Genomic DNA, 19681 nt, shown 5'->3' with positions numbered 1-19681 from the left:
ATGTAAATTTAATATGTCAAGCTAAACGCCGCTTCCATCTCGCTTAAAGTATACTTTGTGGGGTTTTATTGTTGAGTAACTGGCACCCGGGCTTATTACTTCTTATTATTGGACGCAGTCCAATCAGCTGGGCTATTTCTAATGCATTTTCTTCAATAAAATGTATTTATTCCCTGCCAGGGGAATAAGAAATGATACAGTGCAATTAATTTGTACAATCCACAGGCCTTTCAAATGTCTGGTATTTTTTCTTCCTAGACATTTGTTTATAGTGGTGCCTGTCTGCGCCGAGTCTTGAAAATGTCAGCTTTTCCTTTGTGGTGTTCAAACTGGTTCAGCTGTGGTGTTGATGCTTGTCAGTATGATCATTTGTCTGCTCTATTGTAGCACAAGCAGACATATAAATATGAATTATTTCCAGTCGGTGTGGATACAATGGTGGTGTGGGGAATTGTACTAAATTCACCTTAACCATCACAGTGGTTTTCTCTCCGGCCCGCACACACTGCTCTCACGTCTCTTAAAGCCAGGGGCCAACTGGTTGCTGACAGTTCACCTTCCAGGTCAAAGGTTACCATTAAGCGAGTCCTGTCTTAAATCATAAAGATACAAATCCTCTTGGTCAAGTGTCGTGTGACATCACCCGGACAGCTGTGGAGAGACCGGCGCAGCAGGAGCCTCTCTGTTTCCTAGTGCTCTCCCGATCAAGTTGCATTTGGACGCCCTGTCAGAGCATTTCTTGTAAACGGCACGCCATTTCTGGATAAGTGATACCAGTGTACTGTTGCTATCAGCACTCCCTTTAACAATGAACAGATGTCCTCTGTCCACGTTAGGGAGATACACTCCCTCACAGTTTATGCTGGAGAATGTAAGTGTGCACACTCACCTTAACCGTGCTTTTCCTTCAATTAATAACCGTTGTGTCAGAGATCCCAACAATGATTTTGCAGGATTCCACTGCAGAGAGTGTTTCAGTGTTCGAAACAGCTGTTTATTGTGATTTTGCTATGTTGCTTTCACAGATGCTGTAATAAAATATTATGGCGCTGCCTGCATTATACACGTCAGCGAATCTCCTGTAGGACTATCAAGTCAGCACTGCTTTGTAGCAAGCTCAAACTCCCCTGACAACTATCTGCTCAAATATGGATCCCCCATTTGAGGGTTCCTCTTCTTCCTCTTCCTGCAAATACTAATCCGATTGGATAGGGAGAAGAGGATTATCAGACTGTAGGGCTGTCTTAGACTAAAGATCTTTATATTAACACAGCCCCAAGGTACTGCATAGTGTAGGGATGATGTATGCTATCGATGTATTTATAGAGTGTTTTGTAATTCATTGATTTCCCTTTGTGTTTCCTCAGTGCATTAAGACCTACAACTCTGATTGGCACGTTGTCAACTACAAGTATGAGGACTATTCTGGGGACTTTCGACAGCTTCCAAAGTAAGTGTGTTGCAAACGGTCACAGCACTGTGTTCACAGAGATAACGTGGTGGTCTGCTGGGACATCCTTCTGCTGGGCAAGTAGGAACAGCTACCAGCTGTAAAGTATAGATGCCACACATTTCAAGCTAAAGCATGTCTTATGCACACACAACAAGCACGTGATATCTTCACTTTTGTTTGCAGCGTACTGTTGAAAAGACGTGTCCTGACTTAATAACAAGGAAACACGGGGTCATTTTTATTTCACCACAACAATGGAGTGTTTCCTTTTCATGTCACCATGAATACGCTTTGACTTAAGCCCGTGGAAACCACCTTCATTGCCGGGAGAGTGTTTCATCAGGTCCAGCCTCTTCCCAAATAAATATCATCTTTACTGTCATTACGTTCAACAATGACCTTGAGAGGTTTGCTGTTGCCAAGTTGCCACTTTTCTAGGGAAATGAAAATAATACACTATGAGGTAGATTCCCCTTAAAAACTCCACACTGTTTTCAGTTCAAATGATATTTACCTTTGGCACGTTTTCATTTTCCAGCCCGTGCACCTTGACACAGCAAGTGGTGATTTTACCACTTCCTGGAATTTGCGTTCATCGCAGTCTTTGTGGCTTTTTCCCCTAACACTCATGAGAGAATAGCACAAATGCAAACTGACATAAACACAAGGAAAAATGGCATTATCTCCATCAAACCACTTTAGACCACATGTGTTAAAAAGATGTTCAGACGGACAAAAGCCAAAGGAAAGCGAGTAAATAACTATGGATTTTCAGGACAGCCAGTTTTGGTTCCTTACCGTTAATATGTGAACTCACATGGGCCAATGCTTGCCAAAAACTATGAAAATAAAATATTACTTAAAAGTAAAAAGTAAATAAAAGTATTGAAGACTGTCTGAAAGGCCGTTTGCTTTAAGATGTTTGTATTTCATTATGGCACTGCTAACATGCAATACTGAGTTCTTCTTTAACTTTTGTTTTTGAGTTATGTGCCAATGCATAGACAACAGTTGATGTGAATTAATTATATTTCCACAGCAAAGTGTCCAGACCGGAAAAACTGGCTGTCCATGTTTTTGAAGTGGATGAGGATGTTGACAAAGATGAGGTAAGTTTATATCTAGCTCTGCCGTATCAGCAGTCACTACCAGAATGGAGAATGACTCACTACTTTTTCATCATTTGAGATACTAACATAAATTTGAATGAGACAGAATAATAAATAAACAGGTTGCACTGCTCTTTACATTGCAGGTATCCTCTTTCCAGGCTGCTTGTCCTAAAAGCTTGCATGCAGCCATTTCTATCTTATCCCAGTCATCCCTTCTTGTTTTCATTATATTAATTTTTATACAGATGAAGGCATTTTTGTCTCTTAATAGCCCATTTTAATGCAAAGAATTAAGTGAAATTAGCCCTTAAGACCCTCTCTAGAAGTTAGGGGTTCCTCTCCTTTTTCCTCATGGGTCTCACTGCAACAGTTGGGTGTATTCATTCTCTGCTAATTTATGTAATTTTGTGAATGACCGGGTGTGCACATGTGAACTGAGTAAATGAGCATTAGTTGGTTTTGGAATGGTTTGTGAGAGCACACAGAAGGGAGGCTCGCAAATCAGCTGCTCAAAATTTCACTTTGATGAGAGGCTTTTGGATGATACTGATGTTAACATGCTATAGGATTGTGCTGCCTGGTAAGATGTATGGTGATGGCAGTTGAGTGGACGAGACCTCTTTACATGCTATGTCAAACTGTGCCCCCTATAGGTCAGTGGTACAGGCCCTGCATGCAGGAAAGAGAGCAAAAATACATGTCTTCCCTTTAATGGTATGTTGTTTAATGAAACTCTGGTTGAGGAGAGTGCGTTTTTGAGGGTGTGAGGCCATGCCAGGTCGCCATGGGTCAGGGCCTGTCCTGCTCAGCCTCACAGTCAACCTCACATCTGACAAGGGAGGGGTGCTTCAGCCTCATCAGAGCTAATGACTTTGCCCAAATCACCCCTCACCTCTCTCTCTGGCCTCCATCACTCCACAGCACTCTCTACAAGATAGTTCCTGCAAACAGGGAGGTTGCCTTTTGCAGATGAAAGAAGAGGAACTGAACTCTTCCCATAAAATCCCCAGAATAAATCATTTAGCATGCTGGAAACTTTAAAGACTGGCTAATAGCACAAGCAGTTGATTGTGTGTTTTGGATCACGCATAGCATTGGTTGTGTGATAACGTTAGTCTTGTCTCCGTCTGACTGTAGTTTAGCAATGCAACTGTTTGGTTAGGTTTTTTTCTGTTTCCTGACAAAATGTTGCCGCGCAAATTGGAGTTCAGAGGGAATGAACCCAGTGATTTGTCTGCCTCTCTGGGGACCGCTGAATATTGTCTAGACATCGATGAGAAGAAGCAGGCTCTGAACCTTTCCAGATGCTTCTCAGATCACTCCCCAAGACGCGCTGAAAATATTCTAAATGCTGCCAACGCTTTTTTTTTTTTTTTTTTTTTTTAAATACCCTTTCACTCCATGACTGAGGGAAAAGAAATGATCCCGGACAATAACATCTTGAAAGTCTATTCGGTGTTGTTGGTGTGTAAAAGCATCTGGCGTGCAGTTCCTCGCTGCAGTCTTTCAGAGATGGGCAGCGTAACCGCTCCTGACACGTCTTCTGCCCATACAGGGGAGATACAAACCAGGGCAGGGCTGCAGAATGTGTGCTTTCTCTCCTCTTCCTTCACTGGTCTCCTAATTGGTTTATTTGCACAGATCACTGTAGCTGGTAGATCATGTGTTTGGTCATATGCGATCTCTCCAGTGACGGAGGTGACCTCATGCTACACACCTCAGAAGATGAGAAGATGAGAGATGATAGGGTCGGTTTGATCTTGAGTCTGCTCTGAAGATCGACATATTTATTTGGAGCCATGGTCATAGTTTGTTTAATGTTCCTCTGCCTGTTTGCTGTTAGATAGACCTACATCGTGCTAGGCTTTAAGTTATCCCAAACCACAGGATCAAGGGCCTTGTGATGTGTGATGAACATCTTAAATCTGTTGGTAACCTGATTTTTTTTACTACAGTGCTGCACAACAAAAACTGTCAAACTTAAGTTGTTTAGTCTGGTAGAGTCATCTTTAAAAAATCTACCAGTGGGTGGAGATCATTTCACTTGTTTCCAATGCAAATCATTTTATCTCAAGAATTTCCATAAATCAAGTGACATTATCTTGATAGTACTGGTTAGATTTACTTCATTTCAAAATAAAGTTACAGTGCTGTGGTTCAACTGTCAGGACATTTAAACTGGCATTGGAAAGATGAAAGTTTTAGCATCCTTGAAAACAAAATCTGAAGAATCTGTGTTTAACCAAGTGATTTGTTAAGATGAACATGTCTGATCTCATGTCTTTCTCTGCTACAGGACACAGCCTCCCTTGGCTCCCAGAAAGGCGGGATCACCAAGCATGGCTGGCTATACAAAGGCAACATGAATAGTGCCATCAGTGTCACCATGAGGGTGAGTCAGTAGTGATACCAACATACGTACAAATTATTGAATGGATTGTGCATTCCAGTTATGGAGTAACTACAAAGAATTTTGTGTCTACACACTGACCAGAGGATGCAGATTTCTGGCTGGAATTTAATATTGTATAATATTGAGGATGTGGACTTCCCAGCAGTGTTTCCTGAAATTGTCATTGTAACTTTTCCTTTTCCTTTCCAGTAATTGAAATGGGAATTCACTGTATTTTCCTCTCACTGTTTCAGTCTTTTAAGAGGAGATATTTCCACCTAACCCAGCTCGGTGACGGCTCCTACAATTTAAACTTCTACAAGGACGAGAAGATCTCCAAAGAGCCCAAAGGCACCATTTTCCTGGACTCGTGTATGGGTGTGGTTCAGGTATGTTCCATTGACCTCTGGCTGAATGACAGTCATTGTTGTACTGACGCCGGCAAACGGGAAATCCCAGTTGATGCAGGGGCAGCCTCGGGGGAGCACAGGGTCTTCAGTTCATGGCTGGTCCCCTCCGGACATTCAAATACTAACATTAACCAGGAGCCAGCTGAGTTTACGGACGTAGCTGCTTCCTTGTGTATTTTCTAGCGTGCAGGGTAAAATTTTACGTGGCAAGACGTTGACACAAATTGCGCAAGCTGTGTCGCACCACCGCTGAAATGCTTCCCCCTGTATCTAAGACCCTCCCTCGTCTGTTCCCCCGAAACCTGAGCTCTCCTTCCTCCCCTCCCCAAGGTCATCCTTTACTGCTGACTCTCAGCCGCTGAAACAAGGTGAATGCTGACGTCACTCTGCCGTGCACTTTACAGCATCTTCTCAATCAATACCACATGCTTGCAGATCTGTGTGGAGTCCAAGACAGACTGGATGCATCATGATCTGTCAGTCATAGAAAATAATGGGAATAGATTTAAAAAAAAAAAAAAAATACAGATGGAAAGGTTCTGATTGTACCAACTGAACACTCAGCTGTGTGTTATGTCGGGTCAAGCTTTACAAGCAGCTACGTGTGCAGCGTTTTGTTTTTTACATCATGCTGTCATCAGTCAATTTTCCCTCTGATTACAATCCACATCTTAAACGAATTGTGTTAGTGACAAAACTATTATTAATTGGCCCTGTAGTCAGTCAACACCGCCGCATGGCCGTGGTTGTGGTTGTGTCTCTTCCGTTATGGTGAGGTTGCACGTTGTATGACAATGTAATGTGGTTTGAACCTTCAACCGCGGCAACGGCCCTAGGTGTGGATCTGCAGATGTTTAACTCTGCAGCTGTAGTGGCATGTGGAGTGATGTCATATTCCGCCTCTAGCTGCTTTTAGCACACTCTACCCTTTGTTAAAAAGCCAGTATACACTCAAACACACAAAAGCAATTATCACACACTAATTCTATATGTATTTCATTCAGTTTAGGTCTTTTTCTTGCTCACTCAGACATGCACACACACTCACACACACACACACAATGAATCAATTGTTCTCTGCGCTATCTTTCTCCTTCCCTCTCTTCAGAAATATCTCCAGCCATTCCTCTAGCTAGACGCATCACCTTCCCCAATATTCTAAAAAAAAAAAAAATCATATTGCAGTAACTTTGACAGATATTGCAAAGAGAATATGACTCACGATTGTAGTGTTAGTGCTAAGTTTTGCATCAGAATTGTCATTTCCACTGAAAAAAAAACCTTTTGTTACGTGTGGAGAATATGATTTGTTGGCAAAGGCATCTCTGTGGCACCACAACTCTTCATTTATAGTGCTATTTTGTCACACATTTTACCTCTATTTAGAAACTGCAGCTGCTATGATTTGGATAATACATTTTGCCATTTTGCAGTTTGGATAAAATTTAATTGTTCAGCCTGACTCACCATGCACATATTTTCCATGATTGCTGAAACAGAAGCCGTGGAGCATCTAACCTCCACTCTACCTCTTCTCCATATCTCCATTGCTCTTCCTTTTCTGTCACACCGCTGTATTTGATAACTTTGTACAGCTGCAGTCCCAATAGGTTAGGAGGAGCATAATGGCTCAAAAATGGAAGTGTTGAGTATCTACAGTAGAGCCATGTGTTTCCATGCTGGCCTACTAGGACTGAATCCTTGCACAGAGTTCAATCCTGTGTTTTCCTCTCTACTTTCTTACTATATAAATAAATAATAAAGATACCAGTGGTGAGTGGATTGTCCACTCATTTCACTGAGCATCTCAGTAGATGTGTTGTTAAGCCACAGTTAAGACAAGGCTCCAAGCTGTATCCATCAGATGATTAAGTTTATTAAGATTGTGACTCAAGTTTTATTTTTGTCGCAAAAACACTCCTTTATTTGCCCGTATTTACTCAGCTAGCCTGCAGATAATGACTCTCCCTCCCAATTACTCCCACTCTGCTGTTTCAATAGTTCAGCCAAGCTATAATGATAAACACAGCATAACAATCCCCTGACTGCTGGTGTTGTCGGTAATGAGATGACTTCCCCATCCCTGTGAAGATAATACCACTTGGAAACCTATAAGCAGCAAAATTCGGCGCTGTCGCAGCAGTGTCTGTGTGACATGGACCGACTCTAGCTGAATCAGCAGTTGCAGATTGTGAATGGGCTGTAATAGAGATATGCTAAGACCCAAAAGGGACAGTGACATCACTCTTCCTGACTGTTTGGAGGTCATAGTTCATCTCCACAGCTCCAGCCCAGTGCTGTTGACTCCACTCAGCAGCCCCGGCCCCTTTAGAAAATCTCTGCTGCAGTTCTGGCAGAGCTGGAGGCTTTGTTTCGCATATGGAAATACTCTTTCCCTCCCAAACTTGCTTTCTCCATTTGCTCTCTGTAGCAGTAAAGTTGTGCCTGGGTTTAGCTACCTGCCTCTTTCCAGCAGGGACACACAGGTTGTGCAGTTTTGTATTTAAATAATGGTATTTTGAGTATAATGTGTTGTGGTGTAATAATTACAGGGTGCACACACATCAATGTTACAAATTACCAGAGTTTTTACAGGCTCATGGGGCATAATAGTCTCTCCTGTCAGTCATCTAGAAATCCCAAATCATGACAAATTGAAATATACGATTTCCAGTAAGGGAGGGGACATAATTTGTTTTCAATAAAGGTCTTGTTGGAAATATGTGAAATAAATCATAATGCTAAGCACCTACTGCCTTCTGGTGAGTTGGCAATATCTAGATGTTAACTTTGGACAGTGACATGGAACATTCTTTCAGCCCTGCCATGTTCACAGTTGGGCATTTGCTTTTCAAATGTGAAAAACTAAACTTAGTCAATCGATCATTCCATATTGAGCAGTAACCCACACTTGGCATTTGTGTAACCTCCCACTTTTCAATAACAAAAATTTCTATGCTGTCTAGCACTTCTGTACTTTTGAATTGTTTTCATATTCTGAGTGTGGTCCCGTTATTTTAGACAACTCTTGACCGTTGATAAAATTCATGTAGGTTTTCCAACTCCCTCGCTGAAATCCAGTACAACCCCAAACAGCAGGGTTCTCGCTGAGCTGTCGCTCCTCCTCTTATCTGATCTCCTCCTGTGTTTTGGCTGCAGAACAACAAGGTTCGGAGGTTTGCTTTTGAGCTGAAGATGCAGGATAAGAGCACCTACCTGCTGGCTGCAGACAGCGAAGCAGAGATGGAGGAATGGATCAGCACGCTCAACAAGATCCTGCACAGCAGCTTTGAGATCGCCATGCAGGAGAAGAGGAATGGAGATATCCATGATGGTGTGTGTGTGTGTGTGTGTGTGTGTGTGTGTGTGTGTGTGCCGATGTCTTTATTTGTTAAAATGGATTTATATTTTGTGTCAATTTTGTCTATTGTCTGTATTATCCACCTTTCTCACGAACCTCTTTAAAATTAGTGCTAAAACACTTAATCAATTAATCAATTAGCCAATCAGAAGAAAATAGCATTTTGGGGATTATTTTGGCAGCTAGTCAGACTAAATTAGGAATTTTAAGACCGTACTTAGTCTCTTAACTTGTGATGAGTATTCCTCTATTTTTGGCAATTGACAGATGAAATGATTAATAAAATAAAAAATAATCAATAGGTTAATTGACAGCGAAAACAATTGTTAATTGCAACCCTACTTATCACAGTGTCATAATATACTGCATGTAAAATATCCCGGATTCATTTGAGTTTTTTGCAAACTGAAATATATCAGTTTCTCAATATTTGATAACTATAGAGGCTGTTTATAATTTGTAAGCCAAGGCAGATGAATAATAACTTCAAAGATCATATCGATAATGACTCCAACCACATTTGGACAGATCATCACATCACTAACTCAAACATCAGTGCATGTAACTTCACTCTTCGATAAATCAGACATTGTTCATCCACACCCCCTAATCCATTAACTGTGGCTCAGTTTCCCCTTCCATCTTGCCTGGCCCTGTCTGTCGAGCGTGTGGCTCTGCGATCCCGGACCACCCAGACTTTTAATACTCACCTCCTGTCTCATAGGAGGCCCGGTGTTTAGAGGAAAAAGGCTGAATGCTCCTGCACAAAACGCCCCGCTAATCTTCCTTACTCCTCAGATTTTATTAATCACGCTATGCATGGGAAAAACCAGCCCTGTTTGACGACTCAGGGATCTGGGAGACATCGCGACCGGTCTCCCTCTCAGTCCCAAGTGATTCCATTTAAGCTGAATTACTGTTGACTGAAGTTCACATTAGTGAGCGATTAAGGAGATTTTGTGGTAATGACTACAGTGTTGCAACATTAGGGCTTTGTTTATCCACTACATTTTTGGCCTGAATCCAATGTTTTTTCTTTTTTTTCCCTAGATGATGAGCTTGGGAAGTCTGACAGTTCCTCTGGGAGTCTGGACAGCTTTCAGGTAGACCCTAATTGGATGATCATACGTTAGAAACTTCATGTAAAACATCATCGGTTGGAGTTGCACCATGAAATCAACATTCTTCACAGAGGAAGTCAGGGAGAAGGCCTCTGTCGCCACAAAGACATGGATTTATATTTATGACTTATTAATTACACATCTCATTTCCTATTTGTTAGTGAACGAACATTAGGCACACAGTAGTCTTAGCAGATCGATGATATGACTTCTTCCGTTCAGAACACTGACTGGGTCTTATTCTAACAACCTGTAGTGCAAATTGGACATCAGGGCTCTAAGGAGCAAATGTCTGTATAAAACCTTCCTTTTCAAAATGAAATATCAATTTATGGAAAACAGTGATGCCCACTGTTTCAAAAAGATTGTGAGTATGCATATAGATACCGGAACATTAAGCCTTTTAGCTTTTAGAGGTTAGACGCATCTGTGGTTTTGAAACTAAATACTGACTGATGAGTTTCAGGTAGCATTTTTTTTCCGAAATGGATATTAGTGATTTTGGAAGTCAACTCTTCATGTGCTGTTAAGGTGCTGAGTGCTGTGGCTGTAGTTAAGCTGCATGTGTCCATGGAAAATGGTGGTAACATTTAGCTGGAAAACAGCTTGACGGGTTTTGCTGTACCGCTCTGTATTGTATTTGCTGGTAGCACCTGTCTTTCACCACTGCGCCTGTCTGCTTCAGCTTGTAAAATATGAAGCCACATTTCCAGATGGACATACAGTAAATGAAAAGAATCTTCCTAATGGTTAAACCAGTTGACAATGAAAAGCGCTTAGACGGTGGCTCTCACCGTTGTACACGGTTGTAGTTTGGATAAAAATAATAAAGTGCTTTTCTTGTCCGCAGAGTGCACGAGACATTGAATCCAAGATGAGAAATGAAACCAGATTGAAGCTGTTCACCTTGGACCCTGACACACAGGTAATTAAATGTAAAGCTGAGAGAAGTCCAACTATTCCTCTATGGCAGGGGTGTCAAACTCGTGCCATGGAGGGCCGAGAGGCTGCAGGTTTTCATTCCAACCAACAACTCCACCAGGTGATTTCACTGATTAGTCCCGCCTCTCTGTTCGGAGGTAGGGTGATCAGTGAAATCACCTGGTGGAGTTGTTGGTTGGAATGAAAACCTGCAGCCTCTTGGCCCTCCGTGGCACGAGTTTGACACCCCTGCTCTATGGTAACAAGATAAAATGGAACATTATTGAATATAATGTAATGCCATCCCTATTGTTCTCTTCAGAAACTAGATTTCTCAGGGATAGAGCCGGATGTAAAGCAGTTTGAGGAGAAGTTTGGCAAACGCATCCTGGTGAACTGCAACGACCTCTCGTTCAATCTGCAAAGCTGCGTGGCGGAGAATGAGGAAGGGCCGACCACAAATGTAAGATTTATCTTGCTCTAGCCACAGTGAATTATTTCATTAACATCATCCGTCCTGAATGAAGACACTAATAACAGGATGTGATGGTTTGTCATATTGGCTGGATGGCGTCCCCTCATTATTTGTGGAGCTGAACGGCTTTGGTTGGCATAGCAACTGGGCCAGAGGCTCAGTAATGGCGAAGGATCTGTCTAATGCAGACTGATGTCCCGCTGTCGCTCCCAGCAGAAACTGTCTATTAAAGATCAACATGCTGGGTCTCCACAGAGGCAACACACACACACAAACATACACACACACAGCGGCTGAGGAGGCGCTGGTGTGTTCTCAGCTCCCCCCACTGAAATGAAATTGAAATTGATACTACACATTTGTTACAGTATATCTGCACCTAATGTACTGACTCCTGCGACCAGGTTTTTGCAGCACTGGTCCCTAAACTTTGGATCATTTTTCTGTACATTATAAGAATGACTGAATCAGTGGATGTTTTGTAAACCCTGTATAGCATGGCCTTTTCATCTATATAAACCTGTATTTTATTACGCTTTTACTGTATTGTTTTATTCTGTTCCATTCATTTGTATCTCATTTTTAAATCTTTTTTTGTTAATCTTGTTTTTAACAGTAGATCACAAATTAAGTTCATTATTATTATTATTATTATTATTATTATTATTATTATTGTTACACTTGACAAAAGGTGGTTGTACAAACCTAAATGAGAAGTTCTCTATCTAGTTGTGTTTCATTGCTTGCTAACACCAATGCTCCTCCTCCAGGTGGAGCCGTTCTACATCACTCTGTCGCTGTTCGACATCCAGAACAACAGGAAGATTTCCTCTGACTTTCTTGTGGACCTAAACCACCCGTCCGTCAGGGGCTTGGTGGCCAATTCCAACAGCCAGTACATGAACGGGGGTGGGGACAGCCACCACGGGGGGCAGCGACTGGTCCACGGGGTTCCAGAGGCAGCCATGCAGTATCCCAGACAGGTGAATGGTGTAAAAAATATATATATATATATTAAAACGAAAATAAGTAGGATGTCAGTCTGTAAAAACTAGCCTGTCCTTGTTTTTACTCTGTTTTGCATCCAGTGTCTTTGCACCATTTGAACATGGCATTGCTTTCATACTGAGATCTGAACATGCATATTTAAATCTGTTGTAACATTTCCTCTTGGAACTTGTCGTCACCACAGGGAGTGTTCTCGGTAACGTGCCCACACCCAGATATCTTCCTGGTGGCTCGCATAGAGAAAGTCCTTCAGGGGGGAATCACACACTGTGCCGAGCCATACATGAAGAGTTCAGACTCCACCAAGGTATTGACACACACACACACACACACACACATAAGGCCTGCCTCCTTACAAGGCAGCATGTTCCCCCATGCTCAGCAGATTCCATTCGATCATTCCACTTGATAAATGATCGGATCATCCCTGTTTTAAGTGCTGACCAGTTGCACAAACACTCAACACAAACATTGGCTTTGGCTGTGCTAATGTGGTTATGAGCCATGGAGGGGCTGCAGTGGGCAGTAATGTGATTCTGGAGAGAAAACATGTGAAATGCGTGTGATGGACTTAGTGAGTGTCTGGGCATCAGTAAGCCTGGGTGTGTGTCCGGCTTCATTCACATGGAAGAGTGTGTGTGGAGTGAGTAGAGTGTATTTTAAAGACTTAACTGTGTGTCTGTGTTAAGATTGGCAGCATGATGAATATGTTAGAGCGCTGAAAAGTGCTGAGAGACATTTTTATCAGTGTGTGTCTGAGCAGGGAAGCTGAAATCACACTCTGTTCCTCTCTTCCACCAGGTGGCACAGAAGGTTCTGAAAAATGCCAAGCTGGCTTGCAGCCGGTTAGGCCAGTACAGGATGCCTTTTGCCTGGGCCGCAAGGTACTTTGTGTTTCTTAATCAGGAGGATGCATTATTTATGAAGCCTGTATGTGCATGTAACAGATGGAGATTGTTTGGATTCATTTATAGATACAAAAAAACAAATCCTAAGCTGTTCATCACATACTGTAGTTTTATGTTCTTTTTCACTGGGTCAGCAGTACCTATAAACACACAGACACACACACACACACACACACACACACACACACACACACACACACACACACATCAGCAGTCTTCCAATGATAAATTAACATCCAGAGACTTTGGTCACACATTAAAGGGAACATGTATACCAGGGTCTTTTTTTTAACTCAGCCCTCCTTCTTCCAGGCCTCTGTTCAAAGATGCATCAGGGACGTTGGACAAAAGTGCCCGCTTCTCTGCCCTCTACAGACAGGACAGCAACAAGCTGTCCAATGATGACATGTTCAAACTGCTGGCTGACTTCAGAAAGTTAGTAACACTCTTATGAGTGACTCTTATCCTACCTTTTATTATCAGTGGTGTGATCAGTCTTTCAGATGTAACCTGGTGGCCTCATAATGATAACAATCATATGATGTAGTTTTCTTCAAACAAGTTGAGCTTCAACCAAAATACAACGTGTCTATAGATTTTTTCAAAATGAATGTTAGTTTTTAAAAGCCTGTAAGACGTTTGCTCACCTTTGCAAATATTGTTCTGTATACTTCTGTTCTTTTCAGTTCCAGTCTGCCTGTGTGTTTTCCGTTCACTCTTACGTAGACGATAACAAAGGCTTAACTTGTGCTTATTTTTCTTCCTCTCCTCAGGCCAGAGAAGATGGCCAAGCTGCCTGTAATCTTAGGAAACCTAGATGTTACCATTGACAATGTAGCCCCTGACTTGACAAGTAAGCCCTCTTGTTCAGTGCCGCACATTCGGCCAACATGTGACATGAAAGCCGTGTCTGTACAGGCCACATTGGTCACGTTGTCTGCAGGCTGTTTATTTGCTCCCCCTCCCTCCTGCTTCTGTGTGTAGATTGCGTTACCTCATCCTACATTCCTGTGAAGCAGTTTGATTCCAGTGAGAAAAGCAGCATCTTCTTCGAAGTGGAGGAGTTTGTACCGTGCATAGCCAAATGCTCCCAGCCTTTCACCATCTACAACAATCACCTCTATGTCTACCCAAAGCACTTGAAGTATGACAGCCAAAAATCTTTCGCAAAGGTACAGTAAACACACAGACTGTGCAGTGTGGGTTTAAAGTTTCATAACAACATGAAGTGGATTTTTTTTGTCCCCCGTTATGGGATGAATGTTTACATTTACGTTCCATTAAATTATAACTGCCAGGCTTTTCCACCACCATTCACAAGCAGAATGACTTTGCTTGAAATCTGCAGCAGAAGTTTTCCTCGTTCTGTGTCTAACTGGGTCATCTTTGGTCGTTTTGTCTGTCTTCAGGCTAGAAACATAGCTGTCTGCATCGAGTTCAAGGACTCAGATGAGGAGGAGGCTGTTTCACTTAAGGTAAACTCGCAGTCAAATGTCTCCTGGCAGTGTTCCCGGCTCTCAAGTTTCAGGACAAAAAAATGAACTCACCAGTCATCGGAGTAAACTAACTATTGTTATCGCTCTGCAGTGCATCTATGGCCGACCAGGAGGACAGTTGTTTACCAGAAATGCCTTTGCTGCAGTATTACATCACCAGCAAAACCCTGAGTTCTATGATGAGGTGAGACACCCCCATGATGAAGGACTTTACACACACACAGCCTCAGTCATCGCTCTTGTGCAGATGTGTGTGTTTATTAACCCAGTGGCTGTGTGTTTTTGCTGCTATCCCTCAGTTTAAGATTGAGCTGCCAACTCAGCTCCATGAGAAACACCATCTGCTCTTCACCCTCTACCATGTCAGCTGTGACAGCAACAGCAAGGCCAGCACTAAGAAGAGAGACATGGTTGAGACTCAAGGTGAGCTCCTGCCCACCTCATTAATCTCCCTACGACACCAAATCTCACATCTTGACATGGATTTGTTTACTGTTTATTGGATCACCGTTTGGTTCGGCAACAAGTCACTGTCTCATATCCAGGCTTACAATCTTGTGTTTCTCAAAACAAGTGAAAAAATCTGCTAGTGGGATAAGGTCTGGCAGTCGACTTGTTTCCTTGTTTTTCTTGAGTCAAGTATCATTTCCTTAATAAAAGACGGCTGATCTGCCTTATTCTGCCGTGTGTCAACATATTTATAAAATCCTGACACAAGTGGGATGATGTCATCCCATTGCACTATTTGTTGTAAGATCCCGTCTCAAGAAAAACAAGATCTTAAAACTGAATATGAGACTAAATGACTTGTTCAGATGTAGGGTTTTTTCTTGCCGTGAAAAAGAAATGGAAATACATTAAGAAAATCTGCGGACCAAAAGAAAGAAGAGTGCAACCGGATTAAAAATTAATAAAAATAAGATTTTAAAAAGTAATGGATAAAATATAAGGATTAGAGAAAAAAAACTCTTTAAGACTCAAATACAGAAAAGTAGGCCAAAACAAGATAAGAACTAAATTGATATTATACCAACACTGCCTTTTCGTTCTGCTTCATACCCTAAAGAATATGTGTCATCTTCTCCAGAGTGCATGTCACCTGCACTTTGAAACTGATGTGGTCATTTATGTTTCTAATATGAGTTGGTAACAAGTTCCACTCAGAGGAGGCTCTGTATTGAACTGTGTTCTTGTACAGTTAATTACAACTGCACAGTTATTTCCAGTAAAACATGGTCTTTCTGTTATGATTCCTCTCTGTATTGCACATTGTTGTTGTCACACTCTTTGCTGACAATCTTTTCTCCCATCCTGCTCCCAGTGGGTTATGCCTGGCTCCCATTGCTGAAGGATGGCCGGGTGATCATGAATGAGAGTCACATCCCTGTGGCTGCCAACCTGCCTGCTGGATACCTCAGCTGTCAGGAGGGTGTCGGCAAGGTAACATGTGCCTTCACACTGGTGACAAATGAGAGCGTCCAATATTTGGTTAAGGGGTTAAAGGCACTTGGTCCTCTGCTTAGGAGTTGTGTGTTGTTCTCACTATTTTATTCTGTCAGTGCCACAAAACTGAATTAGTGTAAGTGTGTAGGGATGTTTTAGAGTTGACAGACCATGAGCCACAACCACCAATGTTACAGGGTTCACATGGTCATGAAAAACCTGGAAAAAGTCAGTAAATATGAAAATACAATTACTAGGCCCCAGACACATAATGTAAGTTTTTTTTTTTTTCAAAAATGTGAAAAAATACCTTATTTAATCTCTACAAGTAAATTCTTTCCACATTTCTGTTAAAGCCAAATACAAATTGTGTCGCCTCAGCTTGGACTGAAATTAAAAAATGAAAGAACTTATGTGAACATATTGGAAATGTAGACTGACTTTCATAATGTAGTTAGTATTAAATCACAGGTTTGCAGTGGTAAATCATGTCATCGAAAACCACTGGTAAATGCTTGCATGAGTATCTGTAGAGGTAATAACATTTCACAGGAACCCCAATCGTTTGTTTTGATGTGTTGCTGTTTTTCTTGTATCACAGCATTCAGGTCCTGAAATCAAATGGGTGGATGGAGGCAAGCCTTTATTCAAGGTGTCCACTCACCTTGTGTCCACTGTCTACACTCAGGTCAGTTATTATTGAACAAAATGCAAATGTAGTAGAGCTGCTAAGCATTTAAAGCAGTGATCTTACCTGCAGCCTCTGAAATCTTCCTCTCACATCTGAATTAAAGCTGATGTCATATGACTACTTGCTATAACTGCCTTTATAGTGTTTTTTTTTTTTTTCTTCTCTCCTCTGTAGGATCAACATTTGCACAATTTTTTTCACCACTGTCAGAGCACAGCATCTGCAGCCCAAGTATCAGGAGGAGAACTGGTCAAATACCTGAAGGTGAAATAATGACACAAGTGCACAAAGAATGGGTGGCTGGCTGTTGAATTCCCATGCCTCAGGCCCAGCTGTCTCCTGGTCTGCTTACCTGCATGTCTGTCTGTCACTCTCTCTGTCTCTCTCCCTCCCTCTCTCTCTCTCTCTCTCTCTCTCTCTCTCTGGTGCCGGTGTCCCAGTTGCCACTCATTTTTTTCATGTCACCCATCGCTCACTCTGTTATCTCTATCTCTTCCTTGGGATATTTTGAAATCACTGTTTGTTTATTCCGTGTAGGGTGGGACAATGTTAACATGACTTTCGCCTCTAATCCATGGGAATCTCGGTTCTCTGCCCCTGTGCTGGAAACTGACGTTGAGAGGGACGCTTGGTCCAATGCATCTCTTGGGTGCTAATGTAAACACGACAGCGCACACAAACAATGGCCTCAGGGTCAAATGCTAGGTCAGGCAGAGCAGCGGTGTTCGCTGGCAGCGTGCCAAATGACTTGGCGGGCCATGTGTTAGTGTCCTGTACACAGGCCGTGATGCACCAGTAGCCACACTCTGCCTGTTCCAGGAACTGGGCCATAAGGTGTGGGTGATTAACACAAGGTCGTTCTCTCATGTCCTCTTCTTGTTGTTATTAGATTAGTTTCCTCCTACGTCATACTGCATTAGCTTTCTCTGTTTGTTTGAGCGGTGAGGATATTCACAGTCTGATCAAATATTCCCCGAAGTACATGGGCACAAGGATTTTTTCCCCATTTTGAATTAGATCCCAACCCGTCCTGTTTTCCACTTGTAATCTCCTCATTACTATACTATGTGATTGTTTCTCTTCATACACCTTTAACACTGAGCCATTTTCATGTCCAGAGTCTTCATGCCATGGAGAGTCATGTGATGATCAAGTTCCTGCCCACCATTCTGAATCAGCTGTTTCGGGTGCTGACCAGTGCCACCCATGAGGACGTGGCAGTAAACGTCACCAGGCAAGTCCCCTTGACCCATGGGTCTTACTTAAAGGAACAGTTCACCCAAAATACAAAAAAATTATATTTTCCTACTTATCCCTAATGCAGTCTATCCATCTAGACAGTTTCTGTGTGAATTGGAGAGGTTTCCAGTCTGCTACATATGATCTTCCCTGTTTGTTTTCCCCTCAGTACTTTTTAACTGGAGGGGTATTCTTTTGTGGAGCTAAAACATGTCCAAATTTTACATGTGAAAAATTCAACATCAACACCTCTTTCAAAAGGACAATGGTGCAAATACTCTGCATAATCCACACACCTCAGGGGCAAAGAGTTTCACTGGGAACTATTTCCTGATGAAGACCACTGGCAAACTGTATCTATCCGCCTCTAATTCATACTCGTTTGGGGTGGACAGATACAATTTGCTGGACACTATGTGGTTGGATAGACTGTACTAGGGGTGAGTGAGTGTATTTTAGGTGAACTGTTCCTTTCAAAATGCTCTTTAACTTAATCTCAGATTCCATTGTAGTATCATTTAAATGGATATATAATGGATTTAATGGATGGATACATAATGGATTTAAATGGATATTTATAGACGATAACTTTTGATAGATCTTAGCGAATCAAATTGAGAAAATGGATGTAGCCTGATGATGGGCAGCATTTTTATAAAAATAACTTAGCTGTGAGCACAATATTTATCTATAAGACCCTTTTACAAACAAGACCTCTGGGTTCCTTGTTCTGTCCACTGGGCTGTTCACAACCACCATTTTCTCTCACAATTTTTTTTCTTTTGCTCCATTGTAGAGTCATGATTCACATTGTTGCCCAGTGCCACGAGGAAGGGTTGGAGCACTACCTGAGATCCTATGTAAAGGTAAAATTCACCACTCATCTCATCTCACAACTAAGATTATACTGTTTTTTTCTCGGGCTACAGAACTGATATGGCTCTTTATGTGCCTCTGATGCAGTATGTATTCAAGACTGAGCCATACACAGCCTCCACCACCAAAACAGTGCATGAGGAGTTAGCTAAAGCCATGACTGCTATCCTTAAGCCTTCCACTGACTTCCTCACCAGTAACAAGCTGCTCAAGGTAAAGTACTGTTTAAAGGATTTGTCTGACTACCTAGTATATGATTGTCATGAACATGAATTTCATCTTTATAGTTCACTGACTGGTGCATACTTTTGCCTCTGCCCTGCAGTACTCCTGGTATTTCTTTGAAGCCTTAGTCAAGTCCATGGCTCAGTACTTGATTGAGAGTTGTAAAGTGAAGGTAAGTCTGCCACAACACGTGCATTTGACATGACTCACAGTCAGAGGTGTCTGCTCTTGTTCGCTTTCTTACAGCTTGAGTGGTTTGCTGTAGTTTACAACATGCCCAGTCTTGTGGACAGCCACAGCACCACAGTCAAAGCATTTTCTGTCCACATACTGCCCCACACTGCCATGCATTTTAATTGGTTGCATTTGTTCATACCCCATAAGCAACCACATCCCTGTGTTTACCCTCCAGTGGCATAACCCTGTGTAATCTAGAGGCCACTGTGGAAACAAATCGCTTTCCGCAAGAGTAGGTCATACCAAACTGGAGAGGGAGTGACTAAGTCTTGGTAACCCCCTCCTGTGGCGTTGTGGTTAAACTGGGTTGTAT

General features: G+C 42.1%; 1 protein-coding gene across 6 annotated transcripts in view; it reads left to right on the top strand.

Moving 5' to 3' along the window:
• Nucleotides 1–19681, top strand: part of LOC115379463 (dedicator of cytokinesis protein 9) — a 77802-nt gene that overhangs the window by 41245 nt on the left and 16876 nt on the right. For all 6 annotated transcript variants that reach the window (XM_030080161.1, XM_030080157.1, XM_030080162.1 and 3 more), the window contains exons 4-27: nt 1368–1450; nt 2493–2562; nt 4862–4957; nt 5212–5346; nt 8527–8701; nt 9779–9831; nt 10700–10774; nt 11093–11233; nt 12016–12228; nt 12438–12560; nt 13055–13137; nt 13474–13596; nt 13935–14014; nt 14146–14333; nt 14571–14636; nt 14749–14841; nt 14957–15080; nt 15979–16097; nt 16702–16788; nt 16966–17055; nt 17910–18025; nt 18827–18896; nt 18994–19119; nt 19232–19303. In XM_030080161.1, the coding sequence (XP_029936021.1) occupies nt 1368–1450; nt 2493–2562; nt 4862–4957; nt 5212–5346; nt 8527–8701; nt 9779–9831; nt 10700–10774; nt 11093–11233; nt 12016–12228; nt 12438–12560; nt 13055–13137; nt 13474–13596; nt 13935–14014; nt 14146–14333; nt 14571–14636; nt 14749–14841; nt 14957–15080; nt 15979–16097; nt 16702–16788; nt 16966–17055; nt 17910–18025; nt 18827–18896; nt 18994–19119; nt 19232–19303 (2601 nt within the window). The remainder of the gene's footprint in view (nt 1–1367; nt 1451–2492; nt 2563–4861; nt 4958–5211; nt 5347–8526; nt 8702–9778; nt 9832–10699; nt 10775–11092; nt 11234–12015; nt 12229–12437; nt 12561–13054; nt 13138–13473; nt 13597–13934; nt 14015–14145; nt 14334–14570; nt 14637–14748; nt 14842–14956; nt 15081–15978; nt 16098–16701; nt 16789–16965; nt 17056–17909; nt 18026–18826; nt 18897–18993; nt 19120–19231; nt 19304–19681) is intronic.

The sequence above is a fragment of the Myripristis murdjan genome, chromosome 21 (assembly GCF_902150065.1).
Source record: "Myripristis murdjan chromosome 21, fMyrMur1.1, whole genome shotgun sequence".
Lineage (NCBI taxonomy): Eukaryota > Metazoa > Chordata > Actinopteri > Holocentriformes > Holocentridae > Myripristis > Myripristis murdjan.
Note: the sequence above shows the minus strand (reverse complement) of the source record. Positions and strands in the feature narration are given on the sequence as shown.